Below are 27243 nucleotides of genomic sequence, written 5' to 3'. Positions count from 1 at the left end.
AATGATTGAATACACTGAATCTGGCCCTAAATATCATGCCGACAACTTTTAACCCAATTTTTTGTCAACTTAGCTGCAGGAAATCAATTAAAGTGAAAACTAAATTTCAACCAATTAAGCTAACAGCACAACTTCTCTCTGGCAGATGAGGACACATTGGGCCATTGGTGTTCAGTTGGGAAGCTCATCTTGTAACCGGAAGGTTGCCAGTTCAATCCCCAGCTCTGTCTGTCTTGGCTGTTGTGTCCTTAATTGGGCAAGACACTTCACCCTACACCTAACACCTACTGGTGTTGGCGACAGGGGCCGATGGCGTGATATGGCAGCCTCGCTTCTGTCAGTCTGCCCCAGGGCAGCTGTGGCTACAACTGTGGTTTGCTTGCACCAGTGTGTGAATGTGAGAGTGAATAAATAGTGATCTTTGACAGATGGTGACCTCGCAACACTTTAAGTCAGTTTTGGCAGCAGGGACTCACAAAAGAAAACCAGAGACTTCAACTTCATCCAGGAGAAATCGGCTCAGTGGTGTTTGACTCTGTTGTACAAATAAGCACATAATAGCTTATATAATATGAAGAGGATTGCAGGTTATTGAGGATAGACGTCAAATCACTAAAGACATACTGAATTTGAATATCTGTCATTTGCTTTGTTACACATTAAGCAGACACCAAAGGGACACTGGTACGGGCATTTCTTTTCACCGTCTGCATTTGAATTTAAGTGCATTAGCAAAACTGTCAGTTTCGACCAAAACTGTTTTGGTTGAAACTCCCAAAGATAACCGGGTGATTAACTCTTGTCTGTTTTATTTAGCAGATCACAGCAGTAGGTTTTTATTCAGTTCATTAGTTTCACGCGTAGAGTACCTTTGTCATGCACTGATGAGTGTGATTGACAGGCCAGTACAGTCAATGAGAAAAAAAACAACGAAACATAGTATGACCAAGTTAAAAAAAAAAAAGACTCCAATTTTTTATTTAATGGATTCAAAATGAGTGACTGAGAACATAAACTCTGCAGGGAAGTGTTTACACGTCTAGAAACAGAGCTGCTTTCTCATGTTCTCCAAAAGACTTTCAGGGTTGTTGTTTTTTCATTTTTACGAGCACAGCTATCACCATCTGTTGGCCTTCAGCTAGAATGCACTTTTAAGGCATTTCCACACTGACTTCATTTTTAACTACCTGTCTGTAGTTATAGCCAATCTGCCTCTGAATCAGGAGAAGTCTATAAATTGTAGGTACAATAATAAACTAGGCCAGCCTCTCCACAAACAGTCTCTGCAAGAAACTGAGTAAATCAAGTTCTCAGTCAGTGTCCTGGATCCATATTAAAAAACTGTTACTTGTTTTAGATTTTATTGTCTCTCTTTGCTATGTTGTCTTGATCCATTAAAAATGACACTTCACTGGACGTTGGTCAGAATTCACTGCTGCATTCTGCGTGCACCGTGGGTGGTTTCTGAATATGCTGAACAGGAGTAGAAACCTGATAAATTTGGAGTTAAATGTAAGAGGACAGCTGATGTTGTGATACACAGCTCTATGCATGTTGAATATTTTTGAAACAGTTGTTTTGAACACTGTTAGAGCTTTTGTTTGGTTTTTGTTTGTTCACATTCAAATGGTCAACAATCAGTTAATGCTAGTAGAAGCAACAATTGTTTTTTATTTTTTTCTCAATCTACATTTGGACGTGGACAGCACAGCGTCTGCCACGAGGGGGTGCAGTTTAGTAAGTTTGTAAAAAAGTAGTAGAAGAAAGAAACTCTTGTTCTGTTTTTAGTGCCACCTACACAGGATTACAGTGTCTGTCTGCTCTCTGGTTGCAGCATATAATAAGTGAAACCTGAAGTCAGTACTTGGAATCCATTGCAGTAGTAAAATGCGTAGAGACGGAGCATTTATTAATTAGAAATAATAATAATTGTATGTGCTAATGCATTTATGCAGCAGTGCTGACAGTGCATTGTCACTGTCTGGGACAAATAATTCACATTGTATGACTTTAAAGAATTAATGAAATAACACAAACACATCACACCACTATAGATGTCTCATGTATTATGCACACCACATTAAATTCAAGTCAATGAAGAGTTACATGTCGCAGTATCTCTGAGTCCTGATCTGCTGATCAGGAAACAGAAGAAGCTGTCAAGTGGATAGTGCACTCTATTTTTTTAAAGTTTCATTACTGCAATGATCATCAACCTCAAAGTTGAACTTTCTTTTTTGCTTATGAGAAGTTTTAATTTCATGTTGGGAATGTCCGGATATTCAAATATTACAGGCTGGTAAAGAGGAAGTAAGCTCGGACAGACTTTGACAGCTGTCTTATTAATGTGTTGAAACCACAACGGTCACATGTTTGCTGTCCTATGTCTTATTTTAGATCATTATGTGGATTATATCTCATGTGCAGCTCTGACCATGTGACATTTTCTAACAGTGAGACGAACAGAATGACTATGAGTGTAACAACAGCTGTGAGTGGGATTGTTCTCATCGTTCTGTCCATGTCAGGTACTGAACATCTTTTAAATACACTTCTTACGTCTTTAGTACAGTTATTATAGTTGTTGTAAGTATATTTACTTACTGGACATCATCCTGGAACACTGTATGCTTTAATGTAATTATTTCATTAAATAACCGGAACTTCCTGCAGAGATGGTTAAACTGCTTGCACGTAATAAGAATAGTGATGGTTTCAGGCTAAATATAAAGCAACAAGGAATTATTTCCAGTCTTACATAAACTGAACATGTTCTTTTTATAGAAACCTTTCAATTAAGAAAATGAAATATTTAATGTAAAATGTGGTGAACAGTTTTTACCTGTTCACCACAAACACAAAGTAAATTTGTAAATTTTCTTTAAAACTTTTTTCCATAGTTAAGATTTCCTTTTTGAATTGTGTATTTGTTGTTTCAGTTTGTGCAATGGTATTCTGACTACAATGTGCTATTTCTGCAACATTTAGCAAAATTCATATTATCAAGACATCACAGTCTGATGCTGAAGAGTTTCACATTTCTTCAGCAGCTCCACGCTTCAACGAACATGGGAAACCAACCAAGCAAAGACACGACACGCCCTTCTAACTGTTAGCATTTAGGATTTTCCCATCCATATCACAGGTGGAAATTCTCCAGCAGCCAGGAATGCCCAAAACACAGAGTCAAATTTCCCACATTTGTTTTCTCAGTCATTATTAATATATGGATGGATTACTGAGACATGTGCATTAGGAATATCCAGCTTATCTTTGAGAGACCAAGCCGTATTGTCTCAGTTTGAAGTCTGCATTATGTATTCAAATATTTCTTGTGGAGAAAGTTTTGTGACTTCAGATGAAAACAAAATACAATTTTGACGTTTAAAATTATGCTAATCTTGACTGTGGTTTCTGATGTTTCAGTGGCGCACAGTTGGAGAGAATGGGAAGTGACTTTTACTACTACTGAGATCTGTGCCATTAAAGGATCGACGGTGGTAATGCACTGCACCTACACATACCCACCAAGAATAAACAGCATCAATACCACAGTTCAGAATATCTTCTGGTTCATTTATGTGCCCAATGTTGAACCTGTGGATCTTAGAATAGATTCAAAGTATGCAGGTCGTGTTTGGTATCACTGTGGTACGAACGACTGCACTCTGAGAATCACAGACCTGAGAGAGAGCGACTCAGCTGTGTACAGATTAAAGCTCATAACAAACCAGCCAGGGGGGACCTATACTGGTTCACCTGGAGTCAGTTTATCTGTAACAGGTAAGACTGTTGTCTGTTGGATCAAATTCTTAACATTTATGAAACAGTGCAGCGAATTTCACTGTCTGTTATATTGCATTTTACTAATCCAGGTGTAAAAGTGCAGACGATTCACACATCTCAATGCCTTACTTATTGGTGCAACAAATTAGAGATGCAGTGTCACAGCAGTTGCCTTCCTCATCATTCTTCATACATCTGGTACAAGAATGGACACATGACTTCAACAGAATCACTTTATTCAGGCTACCTTTATTCTGGAGACAGCATTTCTTGTGCTATCAAGCCACATGAGACCTTTCCTTCTCCTTCTGTGTGTGAGTATACGCCACAGTCTTCCACTCATACTCTCCTGAGAACCCAAGCTCTTGTTTGGGATGTGTATTAAATGTTTCCTAGCTGTTTGTGATTAGTTGGATCTGAAAAGTATCAAAACTGAACATCATCTTTAAGCAGAACGTAATAAAAAAAATATGTAAGGGCAGTACAGCATTAATAAAATATTATCTTAACAGAATATAAGAGAAAATGCATTTTCCCCATATTAGTACAAAGCGTCTCAGCAGGATATGATGCTGTTTCACGGCCAGATTTCCTAAATGAGCCAAATGGGAATTGTGAGCAGACAAAAATTAAGCCATGCTTTTATTCTGTGTGTCAGCAGTAAATTGTGTGTAACAAACATTAGTAAATAAGTTTGTGTACCTGATTTGAATATTCTCCCTGTATTTTCCGCCTTGACAAAGACCCCCGTAGAAATGTGTTCCCACCTCATGAATGCTGTCTTTTCTCTGTGCTGTCTTTTTAAATACAGACAGTATTTTTCAAATGCCAGAACCCAGATTGCGCTGATGCAATATTTATTATGTGCATCTGTTCCTTAATGTACTGTAGTAAGATATCTTTAACATGGAGAAGACTGTTCAAAGACAGTAAATGTATGCAAAACTGTATTTTCATGGCGATCGTAAAAATAATTCTGTTTTTCAGGTGGCTATTATCAGTACTGCAACAGAGTGAATTACACTGAAAGAAGAATCTGTGCCTTCAAAGGCTCATCAGTGAACATTTCTTGCACATACTATCACACAGATCCTGTTGTGTCAAAATTCTGGTTCAGACCTGATCGTAGTTATTGGTTGGGAACTCACTTTCTGCTATGGGACCCTAGTAAAGACTCCCAGCATGCAGATCGTTTTCAGCTCCTTGAAAGAGAGAAAGGACGCTCCACTCTGAGAATCAGTGACTTGAGAAAGACTGACTCTGCAGAATACCGCTTCAAATTCACAACGCAATCGTTTCAATGGGGGAACATTTCACCTGGAACAACTCTGACTGTCACAGGTACTGACTGACTAATAAGTATTTATCTGTATTATAACCCTATACTATGTATAGTGCAGTGTTAATTTCAACATGTACATAGTCTATATTGTATGTGAATGACAACCATATATCCTCTTAGTAAACTTACAATCAGTGTTGGGGTCGTTATTACAAAAAAAAAAAAAAAAAAGCAATGTATTACACGTCACTCGTTACTTTTCTTAAAAGTAATGCAGTCCATTAATTTCACGTTACTCTGTAAAATGAACTAAAACACACTGCCACATTATTACCAGTCAACACTTTGAATCTTAGGCTACAGTTTCACATACCAACACAAATCTCTGTCCTTATGAGGACACACATACCGTTTTTTTTAGTGTTTACAAACACTAACCCAACAACAAAACAAAACAACATCAAAATACCCTCAAAACCAAAAAACAAAGATGAAAAACAGCCTAGCAATACTTCAAAGCCATTGCCTCAGTTGTTCTACTGTAGAAACATATGCAAGCAGAAATGAAGGTTAGGCTACAGTGGTGCAAGCCTGACTGCCCATCAGTGCCTTTGTTTCTTGTTACAAGAACAGTTTCCTTCCTCATACTGCTCATAACCGTTACATGCTTACACTGATTTGTATTCTAATATCTTTAGGTAGATAGTGCATATTTTTGGTGTGTGCACTTATATTCATATTTATTATATTAATATTTTATATAGTCTGTATTCTATTTCTGTACCACTTTCTTTCGCATCATGACACCAAGACACATTCTTCATATGTGTAGAAACTTAATTCTGATGCTGATTTACAGGTTCTGGCTGCTGGGTTGAAGTTGTTTCTTTCCTGGAGCAGTTTTCAGTTTACTATTGCACTTTTCTAATATTGTGCATAAAAATAAAAGTAATGCCTATATCTCTGTTCCTGAAAAGTTGAAAAAGTTGAAAAGTTTCAGAACCCCTCTATCATCTTTTTCACTCTTGCTAGGTCTTTCAACGTTAACGCGGCATGATAACGATTAACACGAATAAAATTTTTAATATAATCAACCCATCTGGAGCACAGAATGGAGAAACTTTGAACAAACTGCTCGTAATGCAGTGACAGAGACATTTGAAGGATTTTGAGTCATTCTGCGCTCCAAATGGGTTGATTGAGTTAAAAATTTTAATCGTGTTAATCATGATGCGGCGTTAACGGGCGTTAATGCGGCGCTAACGCATCAAAGTGTCAACGTTGACAGCTCTAGTTCTAGTTCTAGCCCTAGTTCTTGCACATGAACGAAAATCAGCTGATTGTAGTGCAAGCAGAAAGAATACATGAATGTGTTACTGACAAATGTAATGTGATTACAGTAAAGTGTTACTTTGGAACACATTACACCCAACACTGCTTGTAATACTTATACAGAGCAATATTCTACTGCATACTTAAAAGCAACCTGTTAACGGTGGATCTAAGTCAGGTAAATTCTGACATTTTTCTTTGCAGATCCAGATATACAGGTACAGGTGGTTTGGTCCTCCACTGGCCCACAGCTGATCTGTCAGAGCAGCTGTTTTCCTTCTGGTCATTCATCCTTTGTCTGGTATAAGAATGAAGAGGAAATTCTTGGAGAATCTTCTTCCTTATACACAAAATATGCTGATGGTCCCGACAGCTACTCCTGTGCTTACGAGGGTCACCGCTCTAACCCAGTGTGTGAGTTTACTTCACAGTGCCACTTAACAAATGATCATCTTTGATCGTCAGTTGTTATATTACAGACAGAGTAAATTATGTGAATAAAGTACAAGTAGTAAATATGATAAGTATTGTATATGAAACATATTTAAAGAGAAACCAAGAAAAAAACGTCAAATGATTAAAGTGATCGTATCCACCCATCTTATCCAGTGATCTTTGACTAATCCTGAAAATTATCTTTGGCTGTTTGTAATCAAACAGTGAAACAACTTTGTCTTACTGCTCAACTGCTTCTTAGATTTAGTTCACAGATATCAATTACTGCTATTTTAATGTAGAATTTACGAGAATAATCCAAAATTCATTGGTCCACTGATGATGGAGAGTTCATTGGTCCACTGATGATGCAGAGTTATTGAGGCTGAGCAAAAAAAAGGCTCAGCCTATGTGACTATCAGACTGCTTCGCAGAGGACCAGTTTTTGTCCTTGTGCTTTCCTTTCTCCAAACACAGCACTCAGTTTCTATTTTGACGTGATCATTCCAGCAAAATTTGTTCATGCACTCTTGCTGCTCATATTTGTATCTTTAGTAAAGATAAGACTGGCAGCGACTCGACTGTGTTGTGTTTGTTGGTACACTTATGGCACTGGCTTCCTGTAGCAGGTTTATTTTGCCTCTAGGTATGTGTTCACTTTTGTTGAGATCAGAGATGGGCAGTAATCTGATTACATTTTTCAAGTAACGAGTAAAGTAAGGGATTACTATTGCAAAAACGGTAATTAGATTACCGTTACTTTCCCGTAGGAACGCTGCGTTACTGCGTTACTAAAACCGTGATTTTTTGCGAGAATGTCTCACGATAGTGACGTAAGCGAGTGCGCCGTTAGTGACAACAGCTGTGTGCAGATCAACAATGGATCACATATCAATTGTGGAAGAGAGTATGAGCGTGCAGTGTTTAAAGCGTGGAAGTACTGACCTTACTTTGAGTTTGATTCCATAAAAAGTGACAAAAACATTAGCGTCCATCGTGCGTGGGAAGAAAACTAAAACCCTAAACTTCCAAGCAAGCACCGAGTGCGCAATGACGTAATGGGAAACTCACAGAGAAACTCGCGGATTCTTCAACTGACCGCGGCACACCTGCACCAGGGTAACCCTCCGCCTACCGCAGTCCTGCTTTACAGGTGAAAATAGAGCAACAGGACCACTGAGTCTTTGACTTTATTTATTTTCTGCTGTGTTTTACTTGAATCTATTTGAAAGAGTGAGTGTAAACACAAAAAATATTTTATTTTATGTGCTGGAATGTTTAGAAAATAGGTTTAAATGTTAAACTAATTTATTCAAGTCAGAGAATGTTGCATATAATTAAATTTTTGCTTGATGCATAAAGTTAAAAGCTTAAAACTAATAAAACAAGTTTTAAAAAGAGACTTTTCCATTTGATTACATTTTGTATGATGGATTATGCAGAAAAAGTAGAATTGGGCTAAAAGATCTATCGCTTTATCACCTATTCAGGTTGTAAATCGTGTTTTTAAAAAGTAACTAAGTAATTAATTACTTTTGAAAATAAGTAATCTGTAAAGTAACAGGATTACTTTTTGGGGAAGTAATCAGTAATTAGTTACTGATTACTTTTTTCAAGTAACTTGACCAACACTGGTTGAGATTGTGTATTGCTGATGAGTTTATAGTATGAAGTTAGAAAATACTATGTTTCTTTCATTTTTATTTGTTGTTAACCAGGATGAGTGACAACGCCAAAATACTCTGTAGAAGAAATTATAGTATGCATCTTTTCACAGTTATTAAAAACAGGCACAAGCGACAGAATTTCCAGCAGCTGGTGCAGCTCAACCATCATCACTCTGGACAGTGACACACAGTTAAAGGCTAATAACACATTCATGTATGTTTTGTTGTCCAGATGCTCCAAAGGTTCCCTCAGTGATGAGGACGGCTCCTGGTGACATCATTAAGGGCAGTTTAGTGTCTCTGACCTGCAGCAGTGAAGCTAACCCATTACCTAAGTATTCCTGGTACAGGAAGGCTCAAATACTGGTCAGTAAAGAAAAACAGCTGTTCTTCCAGTCCATCCAACCCTCTGATTCTGGAGAATATTACTGTACAGCTGAAAATGTGCTGGGAAGGAGGATATCTGAATATATCTTCATTAATGTAAAATGTGAGTAAAGAATTATTTATGTAAATGCAAAATAAAAAGAAGTCCATATGATGCCCACCTTCTTCATACTTGTCATTATTAACATTGAGTTTCAAGTTTTTTTTGTCATATGAAGGTGGCACATTGCACATTATAATCAGCAAAATAGCAGATAAAGTAATTAAGGCAAAAATAAAAGAAAATGCATATAAATAAAGAAAAAATATAAAAATATAACAACAGCAGAATAAATAAATAGAAATTACTTAAACTACTGTAAAAATACTTTGAGCAGTTCAGTAGCCTGATGGCTTGTGGTTAGAAACTGTCCCTGAATCTGCTGATGTGGGTGTGGATGCTCCTGTACCTCCTGGCAGGAGCATGAACAGTGTGTGGCTGGGATCAGAGTCGACCTGGAGGGCCTTCCTGTCTGTAGAGGTCCTGGATGGCTGGTAGTTCAGTCCTGGTCATGCATTAGGACACACTGAGCAGTAACAGCTCGTGAAGAAGCAGTTAAAAAATAATACAATTTACAATTTTATTTGAATGTTTCAAAGGGGTTTATCACAATACCTTGCCCCACGTCCTGCAACACACAATCTACCTAAAATTTGTGATCTATCTTGCAGATGGTCCAAATACGTCAGTTGTGTTAATGACACCTTCTGGTATGATAGTGGAGGGAGATTCAGTCAATCTGACTTGTAGCAGTGATGCTAACCCAGCAGCTAAACACACCTGGTACAAGGGGAACCAAACCCTGCTTGCAAGTCCAGTAAGCATCTATCATTTCACTGCCATCAGCTCAGAGGACAGCGGGAATTACTCATGCAAGTCTGAGAATCAGTATGGACAGATAACCTCAAATTCTCGATTCATAGATGTTAAGTGTAAGTAAAATTCGATTTTTCACTTCAAGTATCTATGTATCTCTCTCTCTCTCTCTCTCTCTCAAATATATATATATATATTTGTTCTTTCCCAGATGCTCCAAAGTTTCCCTCTGTGTCAGTGAGTCCCTCTGCTGAGATAGTGGAGGGCAGTTCAGTGACTCTGACCTGTAGCAGTGATGCTAACCCAGAAGCTAATTACACCTGGTACAAGGAAGGCGAAGACTCATCAAAAGCATTGGGACAGAACTTCACTATTACTGAATTTAGAACTGAACACAGTGGGAGTTATTACTGTAACGCCCAGAACTCAAGAGGACAACATAGGTCCACCTTACATCTGATTACTGTAGCAAGTGAGTTAGAGGTTTTTGAATGGTTTTAGTATGAGAATGGTCTCTATGCAGGTGAACACCTTTTAAGTGTGTAGTCATGTATAAGAATTTTCTGATGTTCCTGATTTGTTTCTATTATCCTTTATGACTTCTCAGGTACACGGAAAGCAGCAGTTACTGGTACAATCACTGCTGTTTTCCTTGCTATCACACTGGTCATGGTTTTCCTGTGCATTAGGTGAGCAGTTCTGTGATTCTTATGAATCAATTAGTCTGTCATCTCTTTGATACATAAATGTGCTGTTACATTGAATTCTTGTCTCCTATTTAGAAAATGTAAGTGGTTCACACAACAGAGTAAAGATGGAGAGAAACCTTCCAGTGAAGAACAGGTGAGAAAGTATTCCACTGTGAAAGAAAAACACTTTAAAAACACACCTTAAAATAAAGCTGTAACCTTGGAGTGACAGCTTTATCTTAAATAAAGCCAAGTTATTTTGGAGCATTGTAATCTCAGCACAATATGTTTTCCTGCATTTCTACATTCCCTGCTGATCAATATGAGCAACACATATTAGAATGCAGTGCAATGGGATTTCTAATTTGTTTTGCATTGTGGCAATAAATGGAACAGGCCGATGAGGTCAAATTGAATTGAATAATCAAAAAGAACTTAAGAATATTGGATTTCTTTTTTGAAAATACCACTAAACAGATCATCACTTAAATGTAGGTACTAATATTTTAAGTATCTAACCACTCTAATCCTCTAACATGTTAATTCTGACATAGTTTATCACATTGATTATTTTTAAAACCTTGTGTGGTCTAAATATATATTTTTTCAAAAAAGAAGTATTGACCATAATCAATTAAAAAAAACCCCAGAAAGTCTCGATACTTATTGAAGTATTTCTACAGTAAGTATCAAGTTCTGGTTTCATCAGGTGAACATGGATCCAGTGTACGACACCCCGTCAGCTGTAGCAGAAGGAGAACCATCAGGTCACCAGGATAACCTTCACTACAGCACCATCCACTTCTCTCAGAATCAGGGAGACGCTCTGTACTCCAACATCGGCCCAGGTCAGCTATACGGACACAAAGATGAAGAGGCCAGTGAAGCTGAATACACTGCTGTCAAATGTGACAATTCCAGTAGAGCCCAAGGGTGAGAAACAGTTTTCATTGCCGTACAATTAAAGGAAACATCTGATTAGAAACTGATCATGTAAATCCTTTTTTCCCTTCACAGAACAAGATGTCAAGGAAATGGGGACGATACATTTACACTGTACAGTACAGTCAAACGTTCATGAACAACGACTCTGTGGTTTACTCAAAGTGTCTTAAAAAACAAAACAAATAATGACTTCACAACATAACCACAGCCATTCAGGATTTGTACACAAACACATAATAATTACAAAATAAAATATTTTTCGTAACTGATGTAATTTAATTATTGTAATTTAATTAATTAAAGAAAATTCAATTTCCTTTTTAAAAATAAATATATCAGTACTTCCTAGAAGGTCCTTTGGCAGTAGTATTAATAGCTGTATCATTTAATCCTTTTAGGGCTCACCACAGAAGATCATCTACCTCCATCTCATCCTATCCCATGCGTTCCCTTCTGTCACACCAACCCTCTGAATATCTTCCGTCAGTAATCCATGAACCTCCTCTGAGGTCTTCCTCTTTACTCCTGCCGGGCAGCTTCATCTTATTCCTCTTCTGCACATGACTAAACCATCTCAACCTCTCTAACTTTTTCTTGTAACTGCTCAACCTGAGCTGTCCCTCTAATATACTCACTTCTAGAGATGTCCTTCTGCATTTCTCCCCCGTAACAGTATATCAACCCAACACCTTCTCGTCACCTCCTCTCCAATCACCAAACTCTACCCACTGGAGAAAATTCCCACCATTTCATCCAACTTACTCCAGAATATCTCTCGTTCTAACCGGCGTCCAAATGCACTAACAACATACAACATCACTCTTTTAATTTCCAGTTTTGAACTCATTACATTATCTGATCTTTCTTTCCTTTCACCTGGTCCTGTACACAAATGATATGTCTATCATATTTCTTATCATCAAATCAGCAACCTCTCTCCCTTTAACACTCCCTACATAGTCCCAACTATCCTTGAGTGATCTGGTATGAAAATCTTATTCATCATGAGCACCATGTTTCATTTGGTCAAGGTTTTACAAGAGGAATTTATCATCTATTTGTTTTCAGATATATTACAATAAATTATAGTAGCACTTTTGGAAATACCTTGATGGTATGAAAATTTTTCATGTCAGTCAAATTGCTTAACAATTTAATTAACAACTTTTAAATACATTCTTTTTTCATAGTATAATCTTCACGTACTTCATCCGAAGCACACTTTCTGTGTACTCACTACCTAATTTATAGCCAAAGTATTCACTCACTGTCTCTGTACTAGGGCTGGGTATCGTCACTGATTTCTAGAATCGATTCGATTCCGATTCACAAGGTCCCGAATCGATTCGATCCACGATTCAATTCAATTCGAATCGATTTGAATCTGGGAAATTTTGCCTCAGACAGTCAGAAATATTATAATTCAGATCAATACATTTACATATTTTTGTATCAAGGAAGCTGACACTTTCGAGACTTTATCAAAGGTTGTCTGTTCACCCTGCATAATGTTTCTGACACGTAAGACTATCAGCCAATCACATAGCAGCAACTCAGTCATTTAGACATGGGGATACAATAAAGACATCAATGAAGTTCAAACTGAGCATCAGAATGAAGAAGAAAGAAGAAAGATGATTTAAGGGACTTTGAACATGAGGGGGCTGGTCTTGGTGTTTCAGAAACTGCTGATCTGCTGGGATTTTCCCACACATGCATCGCTAGAGTTTACAGAAGATTGTTGCAAAAACAGAAAATATTCAGTGAGCAGCGAGAAAGGGTTTTGTTGAGCTCAGAGGAAAATGTACAACCTGCCTCAAGTTAATAGGATGGCAACAGCGAGTCAAATAACCACTCATTACAACCAAGATCTGCAGAAGAGCATCTCTGAATACTCAGAACACTGAACCTTGAAGCAGACAGACTACAGCAGCAGAAGACCACACCAGGTGCTGCTTCTGTCAGCTAAGAACAGGAAACTGAGACTACATGTCACACAGACTCATTTTAGTTTAGACAACATGAAACTGAAAACGTGTTTTATCAGTGTTTCAGGCCTCTGGTGTTGTATTGGTGTGTTTGATATTTTCTACTTCCTTACTCACACTAGGGCTGGGTATCGTCACTGATTTCTAGAATCAATTCGATTCCGATTCACAAGGTCCCGAATGGATTCAGTCACGATTCGATTCAATTCAATTTGATTTGAATCTGGGAAAATTTGCCTCAGACAGTTAGAAATATTATAATTCAGATCAGTACATTTACATATTTTTGTATCTATAAAAAGGAAGCTGACACTCGCAAGACTTTATCAAAAGATGTGAGCATTACAGCAGATGCCTTTGTGTCAAAGTAGCTGAAGATAAAACACAGAAAAACATGAAACTAATTATCCTGGCCTGGGATTTTATAAAAATATTCTGCAGTACATCAAAAACGAAAGAAAATCATTAATCAACTTATGAACATTACCTCTGAAGTTACAGCGGTTTTATTAGAGACACGGCTAAGCATTTTGCATTTTGCATAATTTTAAAAAGTTTAAATTTGTTCAGTATTGAACGGCAGAAATTAGGTTTTCTTTTCGGAAGTACTGTATGTAAAAAGAAAAAAAAACAGCGGCCTGACAGCGCTGTAAATAACGGTAGTCTTGTGTGTAACAAGCAAGCGAATGATGCAGAAAACAGATTTTTAGATGGGAAGCTGTTCTTGAAGTACACTGAGAAAGAGAGAGAGAGAGAGAGAGAGCTGTGCATGAAGTGTGATTTTATCGTGGTGGAAGCAAAACAGCAAAAGTCAGAGTGAATCCATGACGATGTTTATGTGAAGCATAGTTTGGATCTTCTTTTGCTGCTGGTTCGGTCAATATTGTTTGGAGAGAGATAAAACTAACAACTTTAGAATCAGCGCAAAAAGGATGTAAACACAAAGCGCGGACCCACCGAAACATCAGAATCAGCGAGCTGTCGGGTTTCAGCCCTGACCGTGTCTGTGCCGTCGGGTGAGAAAGGCGACATCTCACTGATTCTGATCCGCGGGTCCGCGCTGTGTGTTTACGTCTTTGTGCAGAAGCCGTGTACCTGCTCTCGTTTACTGTCTTAAATGTTTGGTGGTTGTTGAAATTTTATGACGTTTCACCTGAGATTCTGGCATTTTGGGCAAAATACATTTATATAAGAAAAATCGATTCAGGATTTTAATGAATTGATATCACGTTGTCCAAGCCAGAATCGATTTTAATCCATCCATCCATCCATCCATCCATTCGCTTCCGCTTATCCTTTTCAGGGTCGCGGGGGGCGCTGGAGCCTATCCCAGCTGTCATAGGGCGAGAGGCGGGGTACACCCTGGACAGGTCGCCAGTCTGTCGCAGGGCCAACACACAGGGACAGACAACCATTCGCACTCACATTCACTTGCACATTCACACCTAGTGGCAATTTGGATTAACCAATTAACCTATCCCCACAAGCTGCATGTCTTTGGACGGTGGGAGGAAGCCGGAGTACCCGGAGGGAACCCACGCAAACACGGGGAGAACATGCAAACTCCACACAGAAAGACTCCGGCCTGATGGTGGAATTGAACTCAGGACCTTCTTGCTGTGCGGCAACAGTGCTAACCACCATGCTGCCCGATTTTAATCGATGAATCAATTATTAAAACCCACCCCTACTCTGTACTGTTTCGCTAGCTTAGCTCGTAGTCGACTCGTTAGCACCATGGCTACTTCACCTGTCCCTCCTGCACTTTCTTGCTCATTGTGTCAGATGTTTAGTTACTCCTCTGCCTCCTTTAGCAGTAATATATCTGTAACAAATGTAGCATGTTTGCAGCTCTGGAGGCCAGGATTACTGATTACTGAGACTCGGCTTCGCACCCTTCATTCACCCGTAGCTAGCCAGGCCCCTGTAGCTGGTGCAGCCGAAGATAGCGTAGGCCCCGCTAGCTGTTCCCCGGCAGACCCCAAGCAACTGGGGAAAGAGGGTGGCTGGGTGACAGTGAGGAGGAAGCATAGTCCTAAACAGAAGCCCCAGGTACACCACCAACCCGTTCATGTGTCTAACCGTTTTTCCCCACACAGGGGGTCAAACTCTGGTAATTGGTGATTCTGTTCTCAGACATGTGAAGCTAGACACACCTGCAACCATGGTCAATTGTCTTCCAGGGGCCAGAGCAGGCGAAGTAAATTCAGTAAAATCATAATTCCCGTCGGCAGTAATGACACCCGGTTACGCCACTAAAATCAATATTGAATCACGTGCAACTTTGCCAAAACAATGTCGGACTCTGTAGTTTTCTCTGGTCCCCTCCCCAATCAGACCAGGAGTGACATGTTTAGCCGCATGTTCTCCTTAAATTGCTGGCTGTCTGAGTGGTGTCCCAGAAACGATGTGGGCTTCATAGATAATTGGCAAACCTTCTGGAGGAAACCTGGTCTTGTTAGGAGAGACGGCATCCATCCCACTTTGAATGGGGCAGCTCTCATTTCTAGAAATATGGACAAATTTATTAAACCCCCCAAAATATGACTATCCAGAGTTGGGACCAGGAAGCAGAGTTGCAGTCTTACACGCCTCTCTGCAGCTTCTCTCCTCCTGCTACCCCCCCCCCCCCCCCCCAAAAAAAAAACCCCATATAGACTGTGTCAGCTTCCAAAAAGACAAAAACAAACTAAAAACCAGCAAAAAAAAGACTTAAACATAAACAATTACAAAGAAAGAACAATACAGTATCCACATCTGAACCAAAGAGTAAAACAGTGAAATGTGGATTATTAAATATTAGGTCTCTCTCCTCCAAGTCTCTGTTAGTACATGACTTAATAATTGATCAACAAATCGATTTACTCTGCCTTACAGAAACCTGGTTGCAGCAGGATGATTATGTTAGTTTAAATGAATCAACACCCCCGAGTCATTCTAACTACCAGAAATCTCGAAGCACAGGCCGAGGGGGCGGTGTGGCAGCAATTTTTCACACCAGCCTATTAATTAATGAAAGACCAAGACAGACTTTTCATTCACTTGAAAGCCTGATGCTTAACATTGTCCACCCCAGCTGTAAAACTCAGAAACCAGTCTTACTTGTTATCATCTATCGTCCACCTGGGCCTTACACAGAGTTTCTGTCTCATTTCTCAGACTTTTTATCTGATTTAGTTCTCAGCTCAGATAAAATAATTATTGTGGGTGATTTTAACACCCATGTAGATGCTAAAAATGACAGCCTCAACATGGCATTTAATCTGTTATTAGACTCAATTGGCTTCTTTCAAAATGTAAAAGAACCCACCCACCACTTTAATCACACTTGTTTTAACATATGGCATAGAAACTGAACATTTAACAGTGTTTCCTGAAAACCCTCTCCTGTCTGATCATTTCCTGATAACATTTACATTTACAATAATTGATTACACAGCAGTGGAGAGTAGACTTTATCAAAGTAGATGTCTTTCTGAAAGCGCTGTAACTAAGTTGAAGAATATAATCCACCCACTGTTATCATCTTCAATGCCCTGTACCAACACAGAGCAGAGCAGCTATCTGAACACTACTCCAACAGAGGTCGATTATCTTTGTCATGAATCGCTGTGCGGCAGGCAGGAGAAGGACCCAGGATGCAGACTCACAGACACGGGGATAAACTTAAAGAACACAGCTTTAATGCTGGCACGGCAGAATACAGGAAATACAGAACTAACTGGGAAAAAGTAAACTAACATTCGCAGGAAGGCACAGGAAGATCCACACAACATGAAGGACGACGTCACGCTGAACAGAGGGAGACGCAGACAGAAATACACAGAGGGTTAACGAGGAAAGTGGGAACACACGGGGAACACAGGTGACACTGATAATCATAACGAGACAGGGCGGGGTGAACTGAACATGACATGTACGGGCGTGAGAGTCACAAAGTAAACAGGAAGTGCACAGAGGTTCAGACAGGAGGAGAGAGAGCACGGGGAAAACACAGACATAACGGGCTGGGGAAACATGAAACAACCACAAAGGGAGACGAGGGCTCATAAATACATAGAGGGCACACAGGGGGAAGAGAGAGCACGGGGAGAACTTAGACATAATGGGCAGGGGAAACATGGAATAAAACATAAGGAGAGACGAGGGCTCACAGATACACAGAGGGGCACACAGGGGGTAAAAGCCATGAAGGGAAAACACTTAGGGAACAACACAACAGGGCAACTCAGAAAACATGGCCTAAGCAAGGAACAAAATACAAACATACAAGGAAACTAAGAACACTGGGCCAACATGGCCCAGGACCATGACAATCTTGTTAATAATTTTACCTCCTTACTACCTACGACTCTGGATACTGTAGCTCCTGTGAAAACTAAGGCCTCAAATCAGAAGTACCTGACTCCGTGGTATAATTCTCAAACACGTACCCTAAAGCAGATGACTCGTAAACTGGAGAGGAAATGGCGTGTCACAAATTTAGAGGATCATCATTTAGCTTTGAGAAATAGTTTGCTGCTTTATAAGAAAGCCCTCCGCAAAGCCAGAACATCTTACTATTCATCACTGATTGAAGAAAATAAGAACAACCCCAGGTTTCTCTTCAGCACTGTAGCCAGGCTGACAAAAAGTCAGTTCTTTTGAGCCAACCATCCCTTTAACGTTAACTAGTAATGACTTCATGAACTTCTTCACAAATAAAATTTTTATCATTAGAGAAAAAATTACCAATAATCATCCCACAGATGTAATATTATCTACAGCTACTTTTAGTACCATTGATGTTAAGTTAGACTCTTTTTCTCCAATTGATCTTTCTGAGTTAACTTCAATAATTGCTTCCTCCAAACCATCAACGTGTCTTTTGGACCCCATTCCTACAAAACTGCTCATTAATTAATTCTTCGATCTTAAATATGATCAAACTATCTTTAATAATCGGCTATGTACCACAGGCCTTAGAGGTGGCTGTAGTTAAACCTTTACTCAAAAAGCCATCTCTAGACCCAGCAGTCTTAGCTAATTATAGGCCAATCTCCAACCTTCCTTTCATATCAAAAATCCTTGAAAGAGTAGTTGTCAAACAGCTAACTGATCATCTGCAGAGGAATGGCTTAATAGAAGAGTTTCAGTCAGGTTTCAGAGCTCATCACAGCACAGAAACAGCTTTAGTGAAGGTTACAAATGATCTTCTCATGGCCTCTGACAGTGGACTCATCTCTGTGATTGTCCTGCTAGACCTTAGTGCAGCGTTCGATACTGTTGACCATAATATCCTATTAGAGCGATTAGAACATGCTGTAGGTATTACAGGTACTGCACTGCAGTGGTTTGTATCATATCTATCTAATAGACTCCAATTTGTACATGTAAATGGAGAGTCCCCTTCACACGCTGAGGTTAATTATGGAGTTCCACAGGGTTCAGTGCTAGGACCAATTCTGTTTACACTATACATGCTTCCCCTAGGCAGCATCATTAGAAGACATAGCATAAATTTTCACTGCTATGCAGATGACACCCAGCTCTATCTGTCCATGAAGCCAGATAACACACACCAATTAGTTAAACTGCAGGAATGTCTTAAAAACATAGAGACCTGGATGGCCGCTAACTTTCTGCTTCTTAATTCAGGTCAAACTGAGGTTATTGTACTCGGCCCTGAAAAGCCTAGAAATATGGTATCTAACCAGATTCTTACTCTGGATGGCATTACCTTGGCCTCCAGTAAAACTGTGAGGAACCTTGGAGTCATTTTTGACCAGGATGTGTCCTTCAATGCACATATTAAACAAATATGTAAGACTGCGTTCTTCCATTTGCGCAACATCTCTAAAGTTAGAAATATCCTGTCTCAGAGTGACGCTGAAAAACTAGTTCATGCATTTATTACTTCCAGGCTGGACGACTGCAATTCATTATTATCAGGATGTCGAAAAAACTCACTGAAAAGCCTTCAGCTAATCCAAAATGCTGCAGCAAGTGTCTTGACAGGGACTAGAAAGAGAGAGCATATTTCCCCTGTTTTGGCTTCCCTTCATTGGCTTCCTGTTAAATCCAGATTTGAATTCAAAATCCTGCTCCTCACATACAAGGTCTTAAATAATTAGGCCCCATCTTATCTTAATAACGTTGTAGTGCCATATCACCCTATTAGAGCACTTTGCTCTCACTCTGCAGAACTACTTGTTGTTCCTAGAGTATTTAAAAGTAGAATGGGAGGGAGAGCCTTCAGTTTTCAGGCCCCTCTTCTGTGGAACCAGCTTCCAGTTTGGATTTGGGAGACAGGCACTATCTCTACTTTTAAGATTAGGCTTCAAACTTTCCTTTTTGCCAAAGCATATAGTTAGGGCTGGACCAGGTGACCCTGAATCCTCCCTTAGTTATGCTGCAATAGACGTAGGCTGCCGGGGATTCCCATGATGCATTGAGTTTTTCCTTTCCAGTCACCTTTCTCACTCACTATGTGTTAATAGACCTCTCTGCATTGAATCATATCTGTTATTAACCTGTCTCTCTTCCACAGCATGTCTTTTATCCTGTCTTCCTTCTCTCACCCCAACCGATCGCAGCAGATGGCCCCGCCCCTCCCGGAGCCTGGTTCTGTCAGAGGTTTCTTCCTGTTAAAAGGGAGTTTTTCCTTCCCACTGTCGCCAAAGTGCTCGCTAATAGGGGTCATATGATTGTTGGGTTTTTCTCTGTATCTATGAAGCGCCTTGAGGCAACTTTTGTTGTGATTTGGCGCTATATGAATAAAATTGAATTGAATTAAGTTTTTTGTTATATGCAGATGAAACACTGGTTCATATTTTGAGCTAGAGGACTTTTTTATGCTTGAATGAGTCAAAAGTCAGTGTTAAATGGCACACACACCCACACACACAGACAGGAAAGCCTGGGGAACTACTATTGCTCCAGACCACTTTACAAAATGCCAAGAAAGTCTGGGATGATAGTACTGTTGCATAGTACTGTATACTGTATACCAGCTTCACACACAATATGACATATTTTGACCCAAAAACCCTAGAAAAAACGGAATACTCACATTTTCTATTTTAAATACGTAACGCGAGTACATGTATTCGGTTACTCCCCAACACTGTTTCTCAGCAGGGCTCAAGATTCGGCTCCCACATACAAGGAGACATTAATAATTGAGATATGAAATTACTTTGTGGGCCAGATATAATTGTATAAAACACCCCTGGTTTAGACCCTGTTTCTACCCAATAAGCCATTACACAGACCCACTGTATGCTTCACATATGTCTCAGTTTACCTACAGTGGCTTGCAAAAGTATTCGGCCCCCTTGAACTTTTCATCATTTTGTCACATTACAGCCACAAACATGAATCAATTTTATTGGAATTCCGTGTGAAAACCAACACAAAGTGGTGTACATGTGAGAAGTGGAACGAAAATCATACATGATTCCAAACATTTTTTATTAATAAGTAACTGCAAAGTGGAGTGTGCGTAATTATTCAGCCCCCTGAGTCAATACTTTATAGAACCACCTTTTGCTGCAATTACAGCTGCCAGAGTATGTCTCTACTAGCTTTGCACATCTAGAGAAATTCTTGCCCATTCTTCTTTGCAAAACAGCTCCAGCTCAGTCAGATTAGATGGACATCGTTTGTGAACAGCAGTTTACAAATCAATTACGAAACGGGTGAGACAGCATTTCCTCTTCCTTCAAACTTCTTCCACTGTCTTCATCGCTGCGCTCTGGACACTTGTTGCTCACCCCATCGTGTGATTGTCTCACTTACGTGCTTTTGACTAGAACGCACAGGATTAATAAATTATTCACTGTATAAAAAGTAGAGGGCATAATGCATGTTCTCAAAATCTTTCTGAAGCGCCGCCCTCATTGCTAAAAGCTCTGATTTTCAGGAATGGAGTTGGCAATTAGATTCTGGAGCAGTTCTTGACCAGTGATGCCCAGCTTTCCTCACTGTCTTCCTTCTCTCACCCCAACCGGGTGCAGCAGATGAAACGAGGTGAGTAAAGACAAAATACCATACCAACTTTATTTCTAAAGCACTTTAACATAAAACCAGAGTTTCACAAAGTGCTGTACATGTTAATAGCATACGTAAAGAAAATTAAAATGAGATACGATAAAATAAATAGATACAATAAATTGAAACATGTTAAAACAAATTGAGTCAACCCCTCTAATCAATGCCAAAGGCTTCAGCGAATAAATATGTTTTAAGAAGACTTTTAAATTCGGAGAGAGAAGAGGCCTGCCTAACATGCAAGGGCAGATCATTCCACAACTTTGGAGCAGCTACAGCAAAAGCACGATCACCTTTAAGTTTATACTTAGTTTTCGGTACCTTAAGGAGTTGCTGATTGGCGGACCTAAGGGAACGGGCAGGTGTATATGGTTGTAGTAGCTCCGAGAGGTAGGGGGGGGCCAGGCCATTAAGAGATTTAAAAGCAAATAAGAGAATTTTAAAAACAATCCTAAAATGTACAGGTAGCCAGTGGAGTGAAATTAAAATAGGGGTAATGTGCTCAAACTTTTTTGTTCCAGTTAAAAGACGTGCTGCAGCATTTTGCACAACCTGCAGGCGCCTAATGGACGCATCACTAACCCCAAAATAAAGTGCGTTACAATAATCCAGCCTAGAAGTAACAAAGGCATGGATTACTGTCTGAAAATGCTGTTTCGATAAGATAGGCTTTATTTTGGCTAATTCCCTCAAATGAAAAAAGCTAGATCTTACAACAGCTCTGACCTGGCTTTCAAGTTTAAGATTTGCCTCTATTTTAACTCCCAGATTAGTGATGACTGGTTTAACATACTGTGCCAGTGAACCAAGATCTATAATAGTGGCCTCAGAAGCGCCACCAAAAACCATCACTTCTGTTTTCTGTTCATTAAAATGTAAAAAGTTCAAAGCCATCCAAGTCCTTATTTCATCAAGGCATCTGAGCAGCGGGTCTACTGAGAAGCCATTTATCTTTTTAAGTGGGAAATAAATCTGGGAGTCATCGGCGTAGCAGTGGAAAGAAATCCCATGTTTCCTGAAAATAGACCCAAGGGGTAGGAGATATAGAGAGAAAAGAAGCGGGCCTAAAACTGAACCCTGTGGAACCCCACATTGAAGAGAAGCAGTAGAGGATACAAACTCCCCTAGTTTCACAGAGAAAGTTCGCTCTGCCAAATAGGATCTGAGCCACTGCAGTGCGGTACTCCGCATACCCACCAACTGCTCTAAACGGGAAATTAAAATATTATGATCCACTGTATCAAAAGCAGCAGTTAAATCTAACAGCACAATAATAACACAGTCACCTGAGTCATTTGCCAAAAACACATCATTAAAAACTCTTAAAAGGGCAGATTCAGTACTATGTAAAGCTTTAAAACCAGATTGGAAAACTTCTAAAATACCGTGTTCTTCTAGGAAGGACATTAATTGCTTGTAAACTACCTTTTCAAGAATCTTTGAGATAAAAGGCAGTTTGGAAATAGGTCTGTAATTCGCAATAATATCAGGATCAAGAGCAGGTTTTTTGAGTAGAGGCTGAATCACTGCATGTTTGAGATTGACAGGTACAACACCAGAGGACAGACTACTATTTACAATGGATTGTACAGCTGATGCTATAGTGAGAAAAACCTCTTTGAAAAATCGAGGAGGGAGAGCATCATAAGGGGAACCTGAGGGCTTCATGTGAGCAACCAACTCCTGCAGGCAGAGCATGGAAACTGGCTCGAACCTGTCAAAGACAGCAGAACTAGGGACAGGGGTAGAAGGGTCGGGAACGGACTGGGAAGTCTGTGCTTTGACAGATAGCACTTTATCAATAAAAAAGTGTAGGAAGTTTTCACAAATTTCCTGAGAAGACTCGACAGAAGACTGTGGAGCATGAAGGACCATATCAATAGTCTTAAATAAGACATGAGGCTTACGACAATTTGCCTGAATAATAGTAGCGAAATGTTTCCTCTTAGCATCTTTTACAGTTTTCTGGTAAGAATTCCAGTAATCTTGTAACATTTGGTATGACACCTGAAGTTGATCCTTCTTCCATTTACGTTCAGCTCTCCTGCACTTTCTTCTGGCAGCCCGGGTGTCTTCATTCAGCCAGGGTTCAGATTTGGCTTTAACTTGCTTAAGCTTAAAGGGGGCCACTGAATCTAAAGCAGTTTGGCAGACAGAATAAAACCACGTACTCAGCTCTTCTGTATCATTGCATATGAAATCAGGAAGGCCGCCGTTCTGATTAAAAACAATAGAAAACTGTCCAGCAGAGAAAGGGTTAAAAATACGACAGCTCCTAGCAGCAACAGGAGGAAGATTAACTTTAGTACAAGGAAGGAAAACCTCAAACAGGACAGGCCTATGGTCTGACCATACAACATCACAAACCTCTAAGTTAGAGACAGGTAAATTGTGAGTTAAAACAAGATCCAACGTGTGCCCATATTTTTGTGTAGGCACAGACACAGGTTGCACAAGATCAAAAGAGTCAATAAGATTTAAAAAGTCCTTTGCCATTGGCTTGTCAGGGCAGCACACATGAATATTGAAGTCCCCAATAATAAGAACATGATCATATTTTGGCATAATTTCAGCCAACAGATCAGAAAAGTCATTTAAGAAGTTCTTATTGTATTTTGGGGGTCTGTAAACCACAGCACAGAGCACTGTGTGAGACCGACCTAGCTCAAACATGCTCAGTTCAAAGCTACTAGGTGAGGTTAATAATGGCAGTGGTTTACATTTATACTGCTTCTTAAAAACAACCGCTAGTCCTCCTCCTCTGCCTGATATTCGAGGAGAGTTTAAGAAGCAGCAGTCATCAGGTAAGAGATCTGTAAAAGCGCTGGACTCACCGGCCCTCAACCATGTCTCAGTTATACAGAGGAAATCCAGTCCTTGGGTTGTAAATAAATCCCTTAAAATAAAAGTTTTATTACTCAGCGATCTAGTGTTCACCAATCCAAACCTGGTGGAGGTCAGCGTGTTCGTGGCTGACAGCGAGACCCGACGCAGCGGCCGCAGGTTCTGTAGGTTCGCACCGTGCTGACGAGGATGGGAAATCTTTCGTGGCTGGGACATCTGATCCGAGCCAACAACGGGCACCAGCCAGGCATCGATGGGCTCCAGAGAGCACGGAGAAAAGGCATGACAAGGTACCGATCCACGTTCGTTCCAAAGAGCCGGAGAAGAGCGCACCAAGTACGCCTTAAGTTTCACGAGTAGACCGCTACGTTTGCCCCGGCGTCTGAAACGCTTTCGCCGTGAGGCTGGGGCCGGGGTCCGACAGAGGCTAGCTGGTATCCCAGACAGGAATGGAGGTAACGCCTTATGTCCATTATAAGTTGTATTGGTCTGTGCATCATGGGAAGCCTCCAGCCCTCTTGGACAATTGCAGTGCAACTAAGGGAGGATTCAGGGTCAGCTAATCCAGCCCACACTGTAAAACTAATCTGAAAAACTGGGAGGTGGATCCACTGAAAACACTACACTGAAGTTGGTTTCAGTGGCTCACAGAACATCTGATGTGGTGTGCTCATTTAAACGCAGGATCCAGAGGGTCTTCCAAAGGGTTCATTATGACAATGGTGATTTAGTAGATTTAACAGATGTATGCTGATGGATTAATGGATGCATGTGTGGTGGCACGAAGGAGGATAACCAGTGAAGGTGAATAAGGGATGTTGACAACGCCACCTGGGGGGGGGGGGGGGGGGGAGTTACACCCCAGGAAAGATTTCTATGGCCAATGTGGATTTTACACTAGCTACCAAAGCCCACAGGCTCGTTATTAACAGCAGAGGTGAGGCAGATCAGTTTTACAACTCAAAACTTATTAAGAATACTACTAAAAGCAGAGAACTGTAAAATCAGATAAGTTCTTAAGGTAGCAGGGCTGAGACGGCAAGACAGTTACTCAATAAGAGCTCGATATAATAACTAAACAAAATGGTGGCGCCCGGCCACTTGAGGAGGCAACCCAAGGGTGCCACCTAATTCCACTGCAAACCTCACTGTCACTCACACTGCAATCTACCTATTCCCGGTGTGTACACTCTCATGAATCCGGGGGGGTCGATTCCACCTCACGTGCCTAGTCCCACAACGAGCGGCCGCACCTCCACCAAAGCAACAAAACATATAAAACATGAAACAAATCAGTAAAAGAGATATAAATGTAAAAAATGGTAAATGGCCTGTATTTATATAGCGCTTTACTAGTCCCTAAGGACCCCAAAGCGCTTTACATATTCAGTCATCCACCCATTCACACACTGGTGATGGTAAGCTACATTGTAGCCACAGCCACCCTGGGGCGCACTGACAGAGCCGAGGCTGCCGGACACTGGCGCCACTGGGCCCTCTGACCACCACCAGTAGGCAACGGGTGAAGTGTCTTGCCCAAGGACACAACGACCGAGACTGTCCAAGCCGGGGCTCGAACTGGCAACCTTCCGATTACAAGGTGAACTCCCAACTCTTGAGCCACGATCGCCACAAATACACCCTAAATGTAACAAATACACCCACCCAATTTGGAGTAAAAGACCATAAAACCAGGAGTCAGTCAAGGCCAGTCCATAGACGTTTGTAAAATGACAAGGCTACAACAACACAGCAGCAGTGTTGCACAATCCACTGTCTAAGGGGCAATACTAAAATGAGCGGCTTTTCTGAAGAAATCAAACCACTCTGCGGTGCTTAACCGCCTAACGCTATTGGCCACCTTTGATGGGAAAAGAATGCCAAGTGCCTTCGTGTGGTAGAGAAGCGCTACTGTTTCTGACAAGGCCTCTAATTATCAGCTGGGAAGGTGTGGATGTTAGTGCTGCATTCACGGACATCATGTAAAAGCCTACCAAAATCGACTTCACTACATACGGATGGATAGTAGTGATATAATGGGACTGTTTTCGCCCCCCAATCACCCCCTCAGGCGTGCTCGTACTGTATTTGGCACTTTTGCTAGTTCACGAGAGAGCAGACCGTCACTGATAACCGGTGATTGGGGGGGGGGGGGGGATCAATATCAGCCAGACAGTGGTAGAAAAAAGTAAGGTTCTCTACCTGCTGATTCAAATGTGTGATTTGTGATCAAAACCTTTTTAAAGTTGCGCATCTTGCGTTATATTCACAGGGCTCTGTTGGTGCCTGTCTGATTGCTCGAATAAAATATTTAATCTCATTTTGTTCATTGTTCAATAATCATATTTTTATAGAAAAAAAAATTTGAGCAAAAGACAAACTTTATGTACAGGGAATAAAGTTACATTGAAGCCAAGCACACCATTGTGTTTTTTGTGACATTACCAATAAGTTTGATGTGTCACATGGCCCTCTTCCTATTGAAAAAAACAAAAGTTGTATTCAAGATGGCCGACTTCTAAATGGCCACCATGGTCACCACCCATCTTGAGGAGTTTGCCCCCTCACATATACTAATGTGCCACAAACAGGACTTTAATATCACCAATCATTCCCATTTTATTATGGGGTATCCATATAAATGGCCCACCCTGTAGTTACGTTTTCAAAAAACTATGATATTGTAACTCAGTTATTAACTTAGTTACAATATTATAAAAGTAATTAAATAATAATAATGGATTGCATTTATATAGTGCTTTTCGGGGCCCTCAAAGCGCTGAACAATTCCACTATTCATTCACTCTCATATTCACACACTGGTGGAGGCAAGCTACAGTTGTAGCCACAGCTGCCCTGGGGCAGACTGACAGAAGCGAGGCTGCCATATCGCACCATCAGCCCCTCTGGCCATCACCAGTAGGCGGTAGGTGAAGCGTCTTGCCCAAGGACACAACGACCGAGACTGTCAGAGCCGGGGCTCGAACGGCAACCTTCCGGT

At 40.4% G+C, this 27243-nt stretch overlaps 1 protein-coding gene across 1 annotated transcript; it reads left to right on the top strand.

The window, feature by feature from the left end:
• The first annotated feature begins 2377 nt into the window (after positions 1-2377).
• Positions 2378-12193, top strand: LOC146667462 (uncharacterized). Its single transcript, XM_085409155.1, has 12 exons — positions 2378-2528; positions 3427-3783; positions 3876-4100; positions 4774-5127; positions 6605-6814; positions 8735-8992; positions 9601-9861; positions 9957-10217; positions 10353-10434; positions 10528-10588; positions 11144-11367; positions 11452-12193. The coding sequence occupies exons 1-12, from the start codon at positions 2384-2386 to the stop codon at positions 11513-11515; spliced, it is 2502 nt and encodes an 833-aa protein (XP_085265281.1). The 5' UTR covers positions 2378-2383; the 3' UTR covers positions 11516-12193.
• The last annotated feature ends 15050 nt before the right edge of the window (positions 12194-27243 follow it).

The sequence above is a fragment of the Rhamphochromis longiceps genome, linkage group LG6, assembly GCF_057381845.1.
Source record: "Rhamphochromis longiceps isolate RC_006_pf linkage group LG6, R_longiceps_female_GT1.1, whole genome shotgun sequence".
Lineage (NCBI taxonomy): Eukaryota > Metazoa > Chordata > Actinopteri > Cichliformes > Cichlidae > Rhamphochromis > Rhamphochromis longiceps.
The sequence above is the reverse complement of the archived record's forward strand: the minus strand, read 5'-3'. Positions and strand labels throughout refer to the sequence as shown.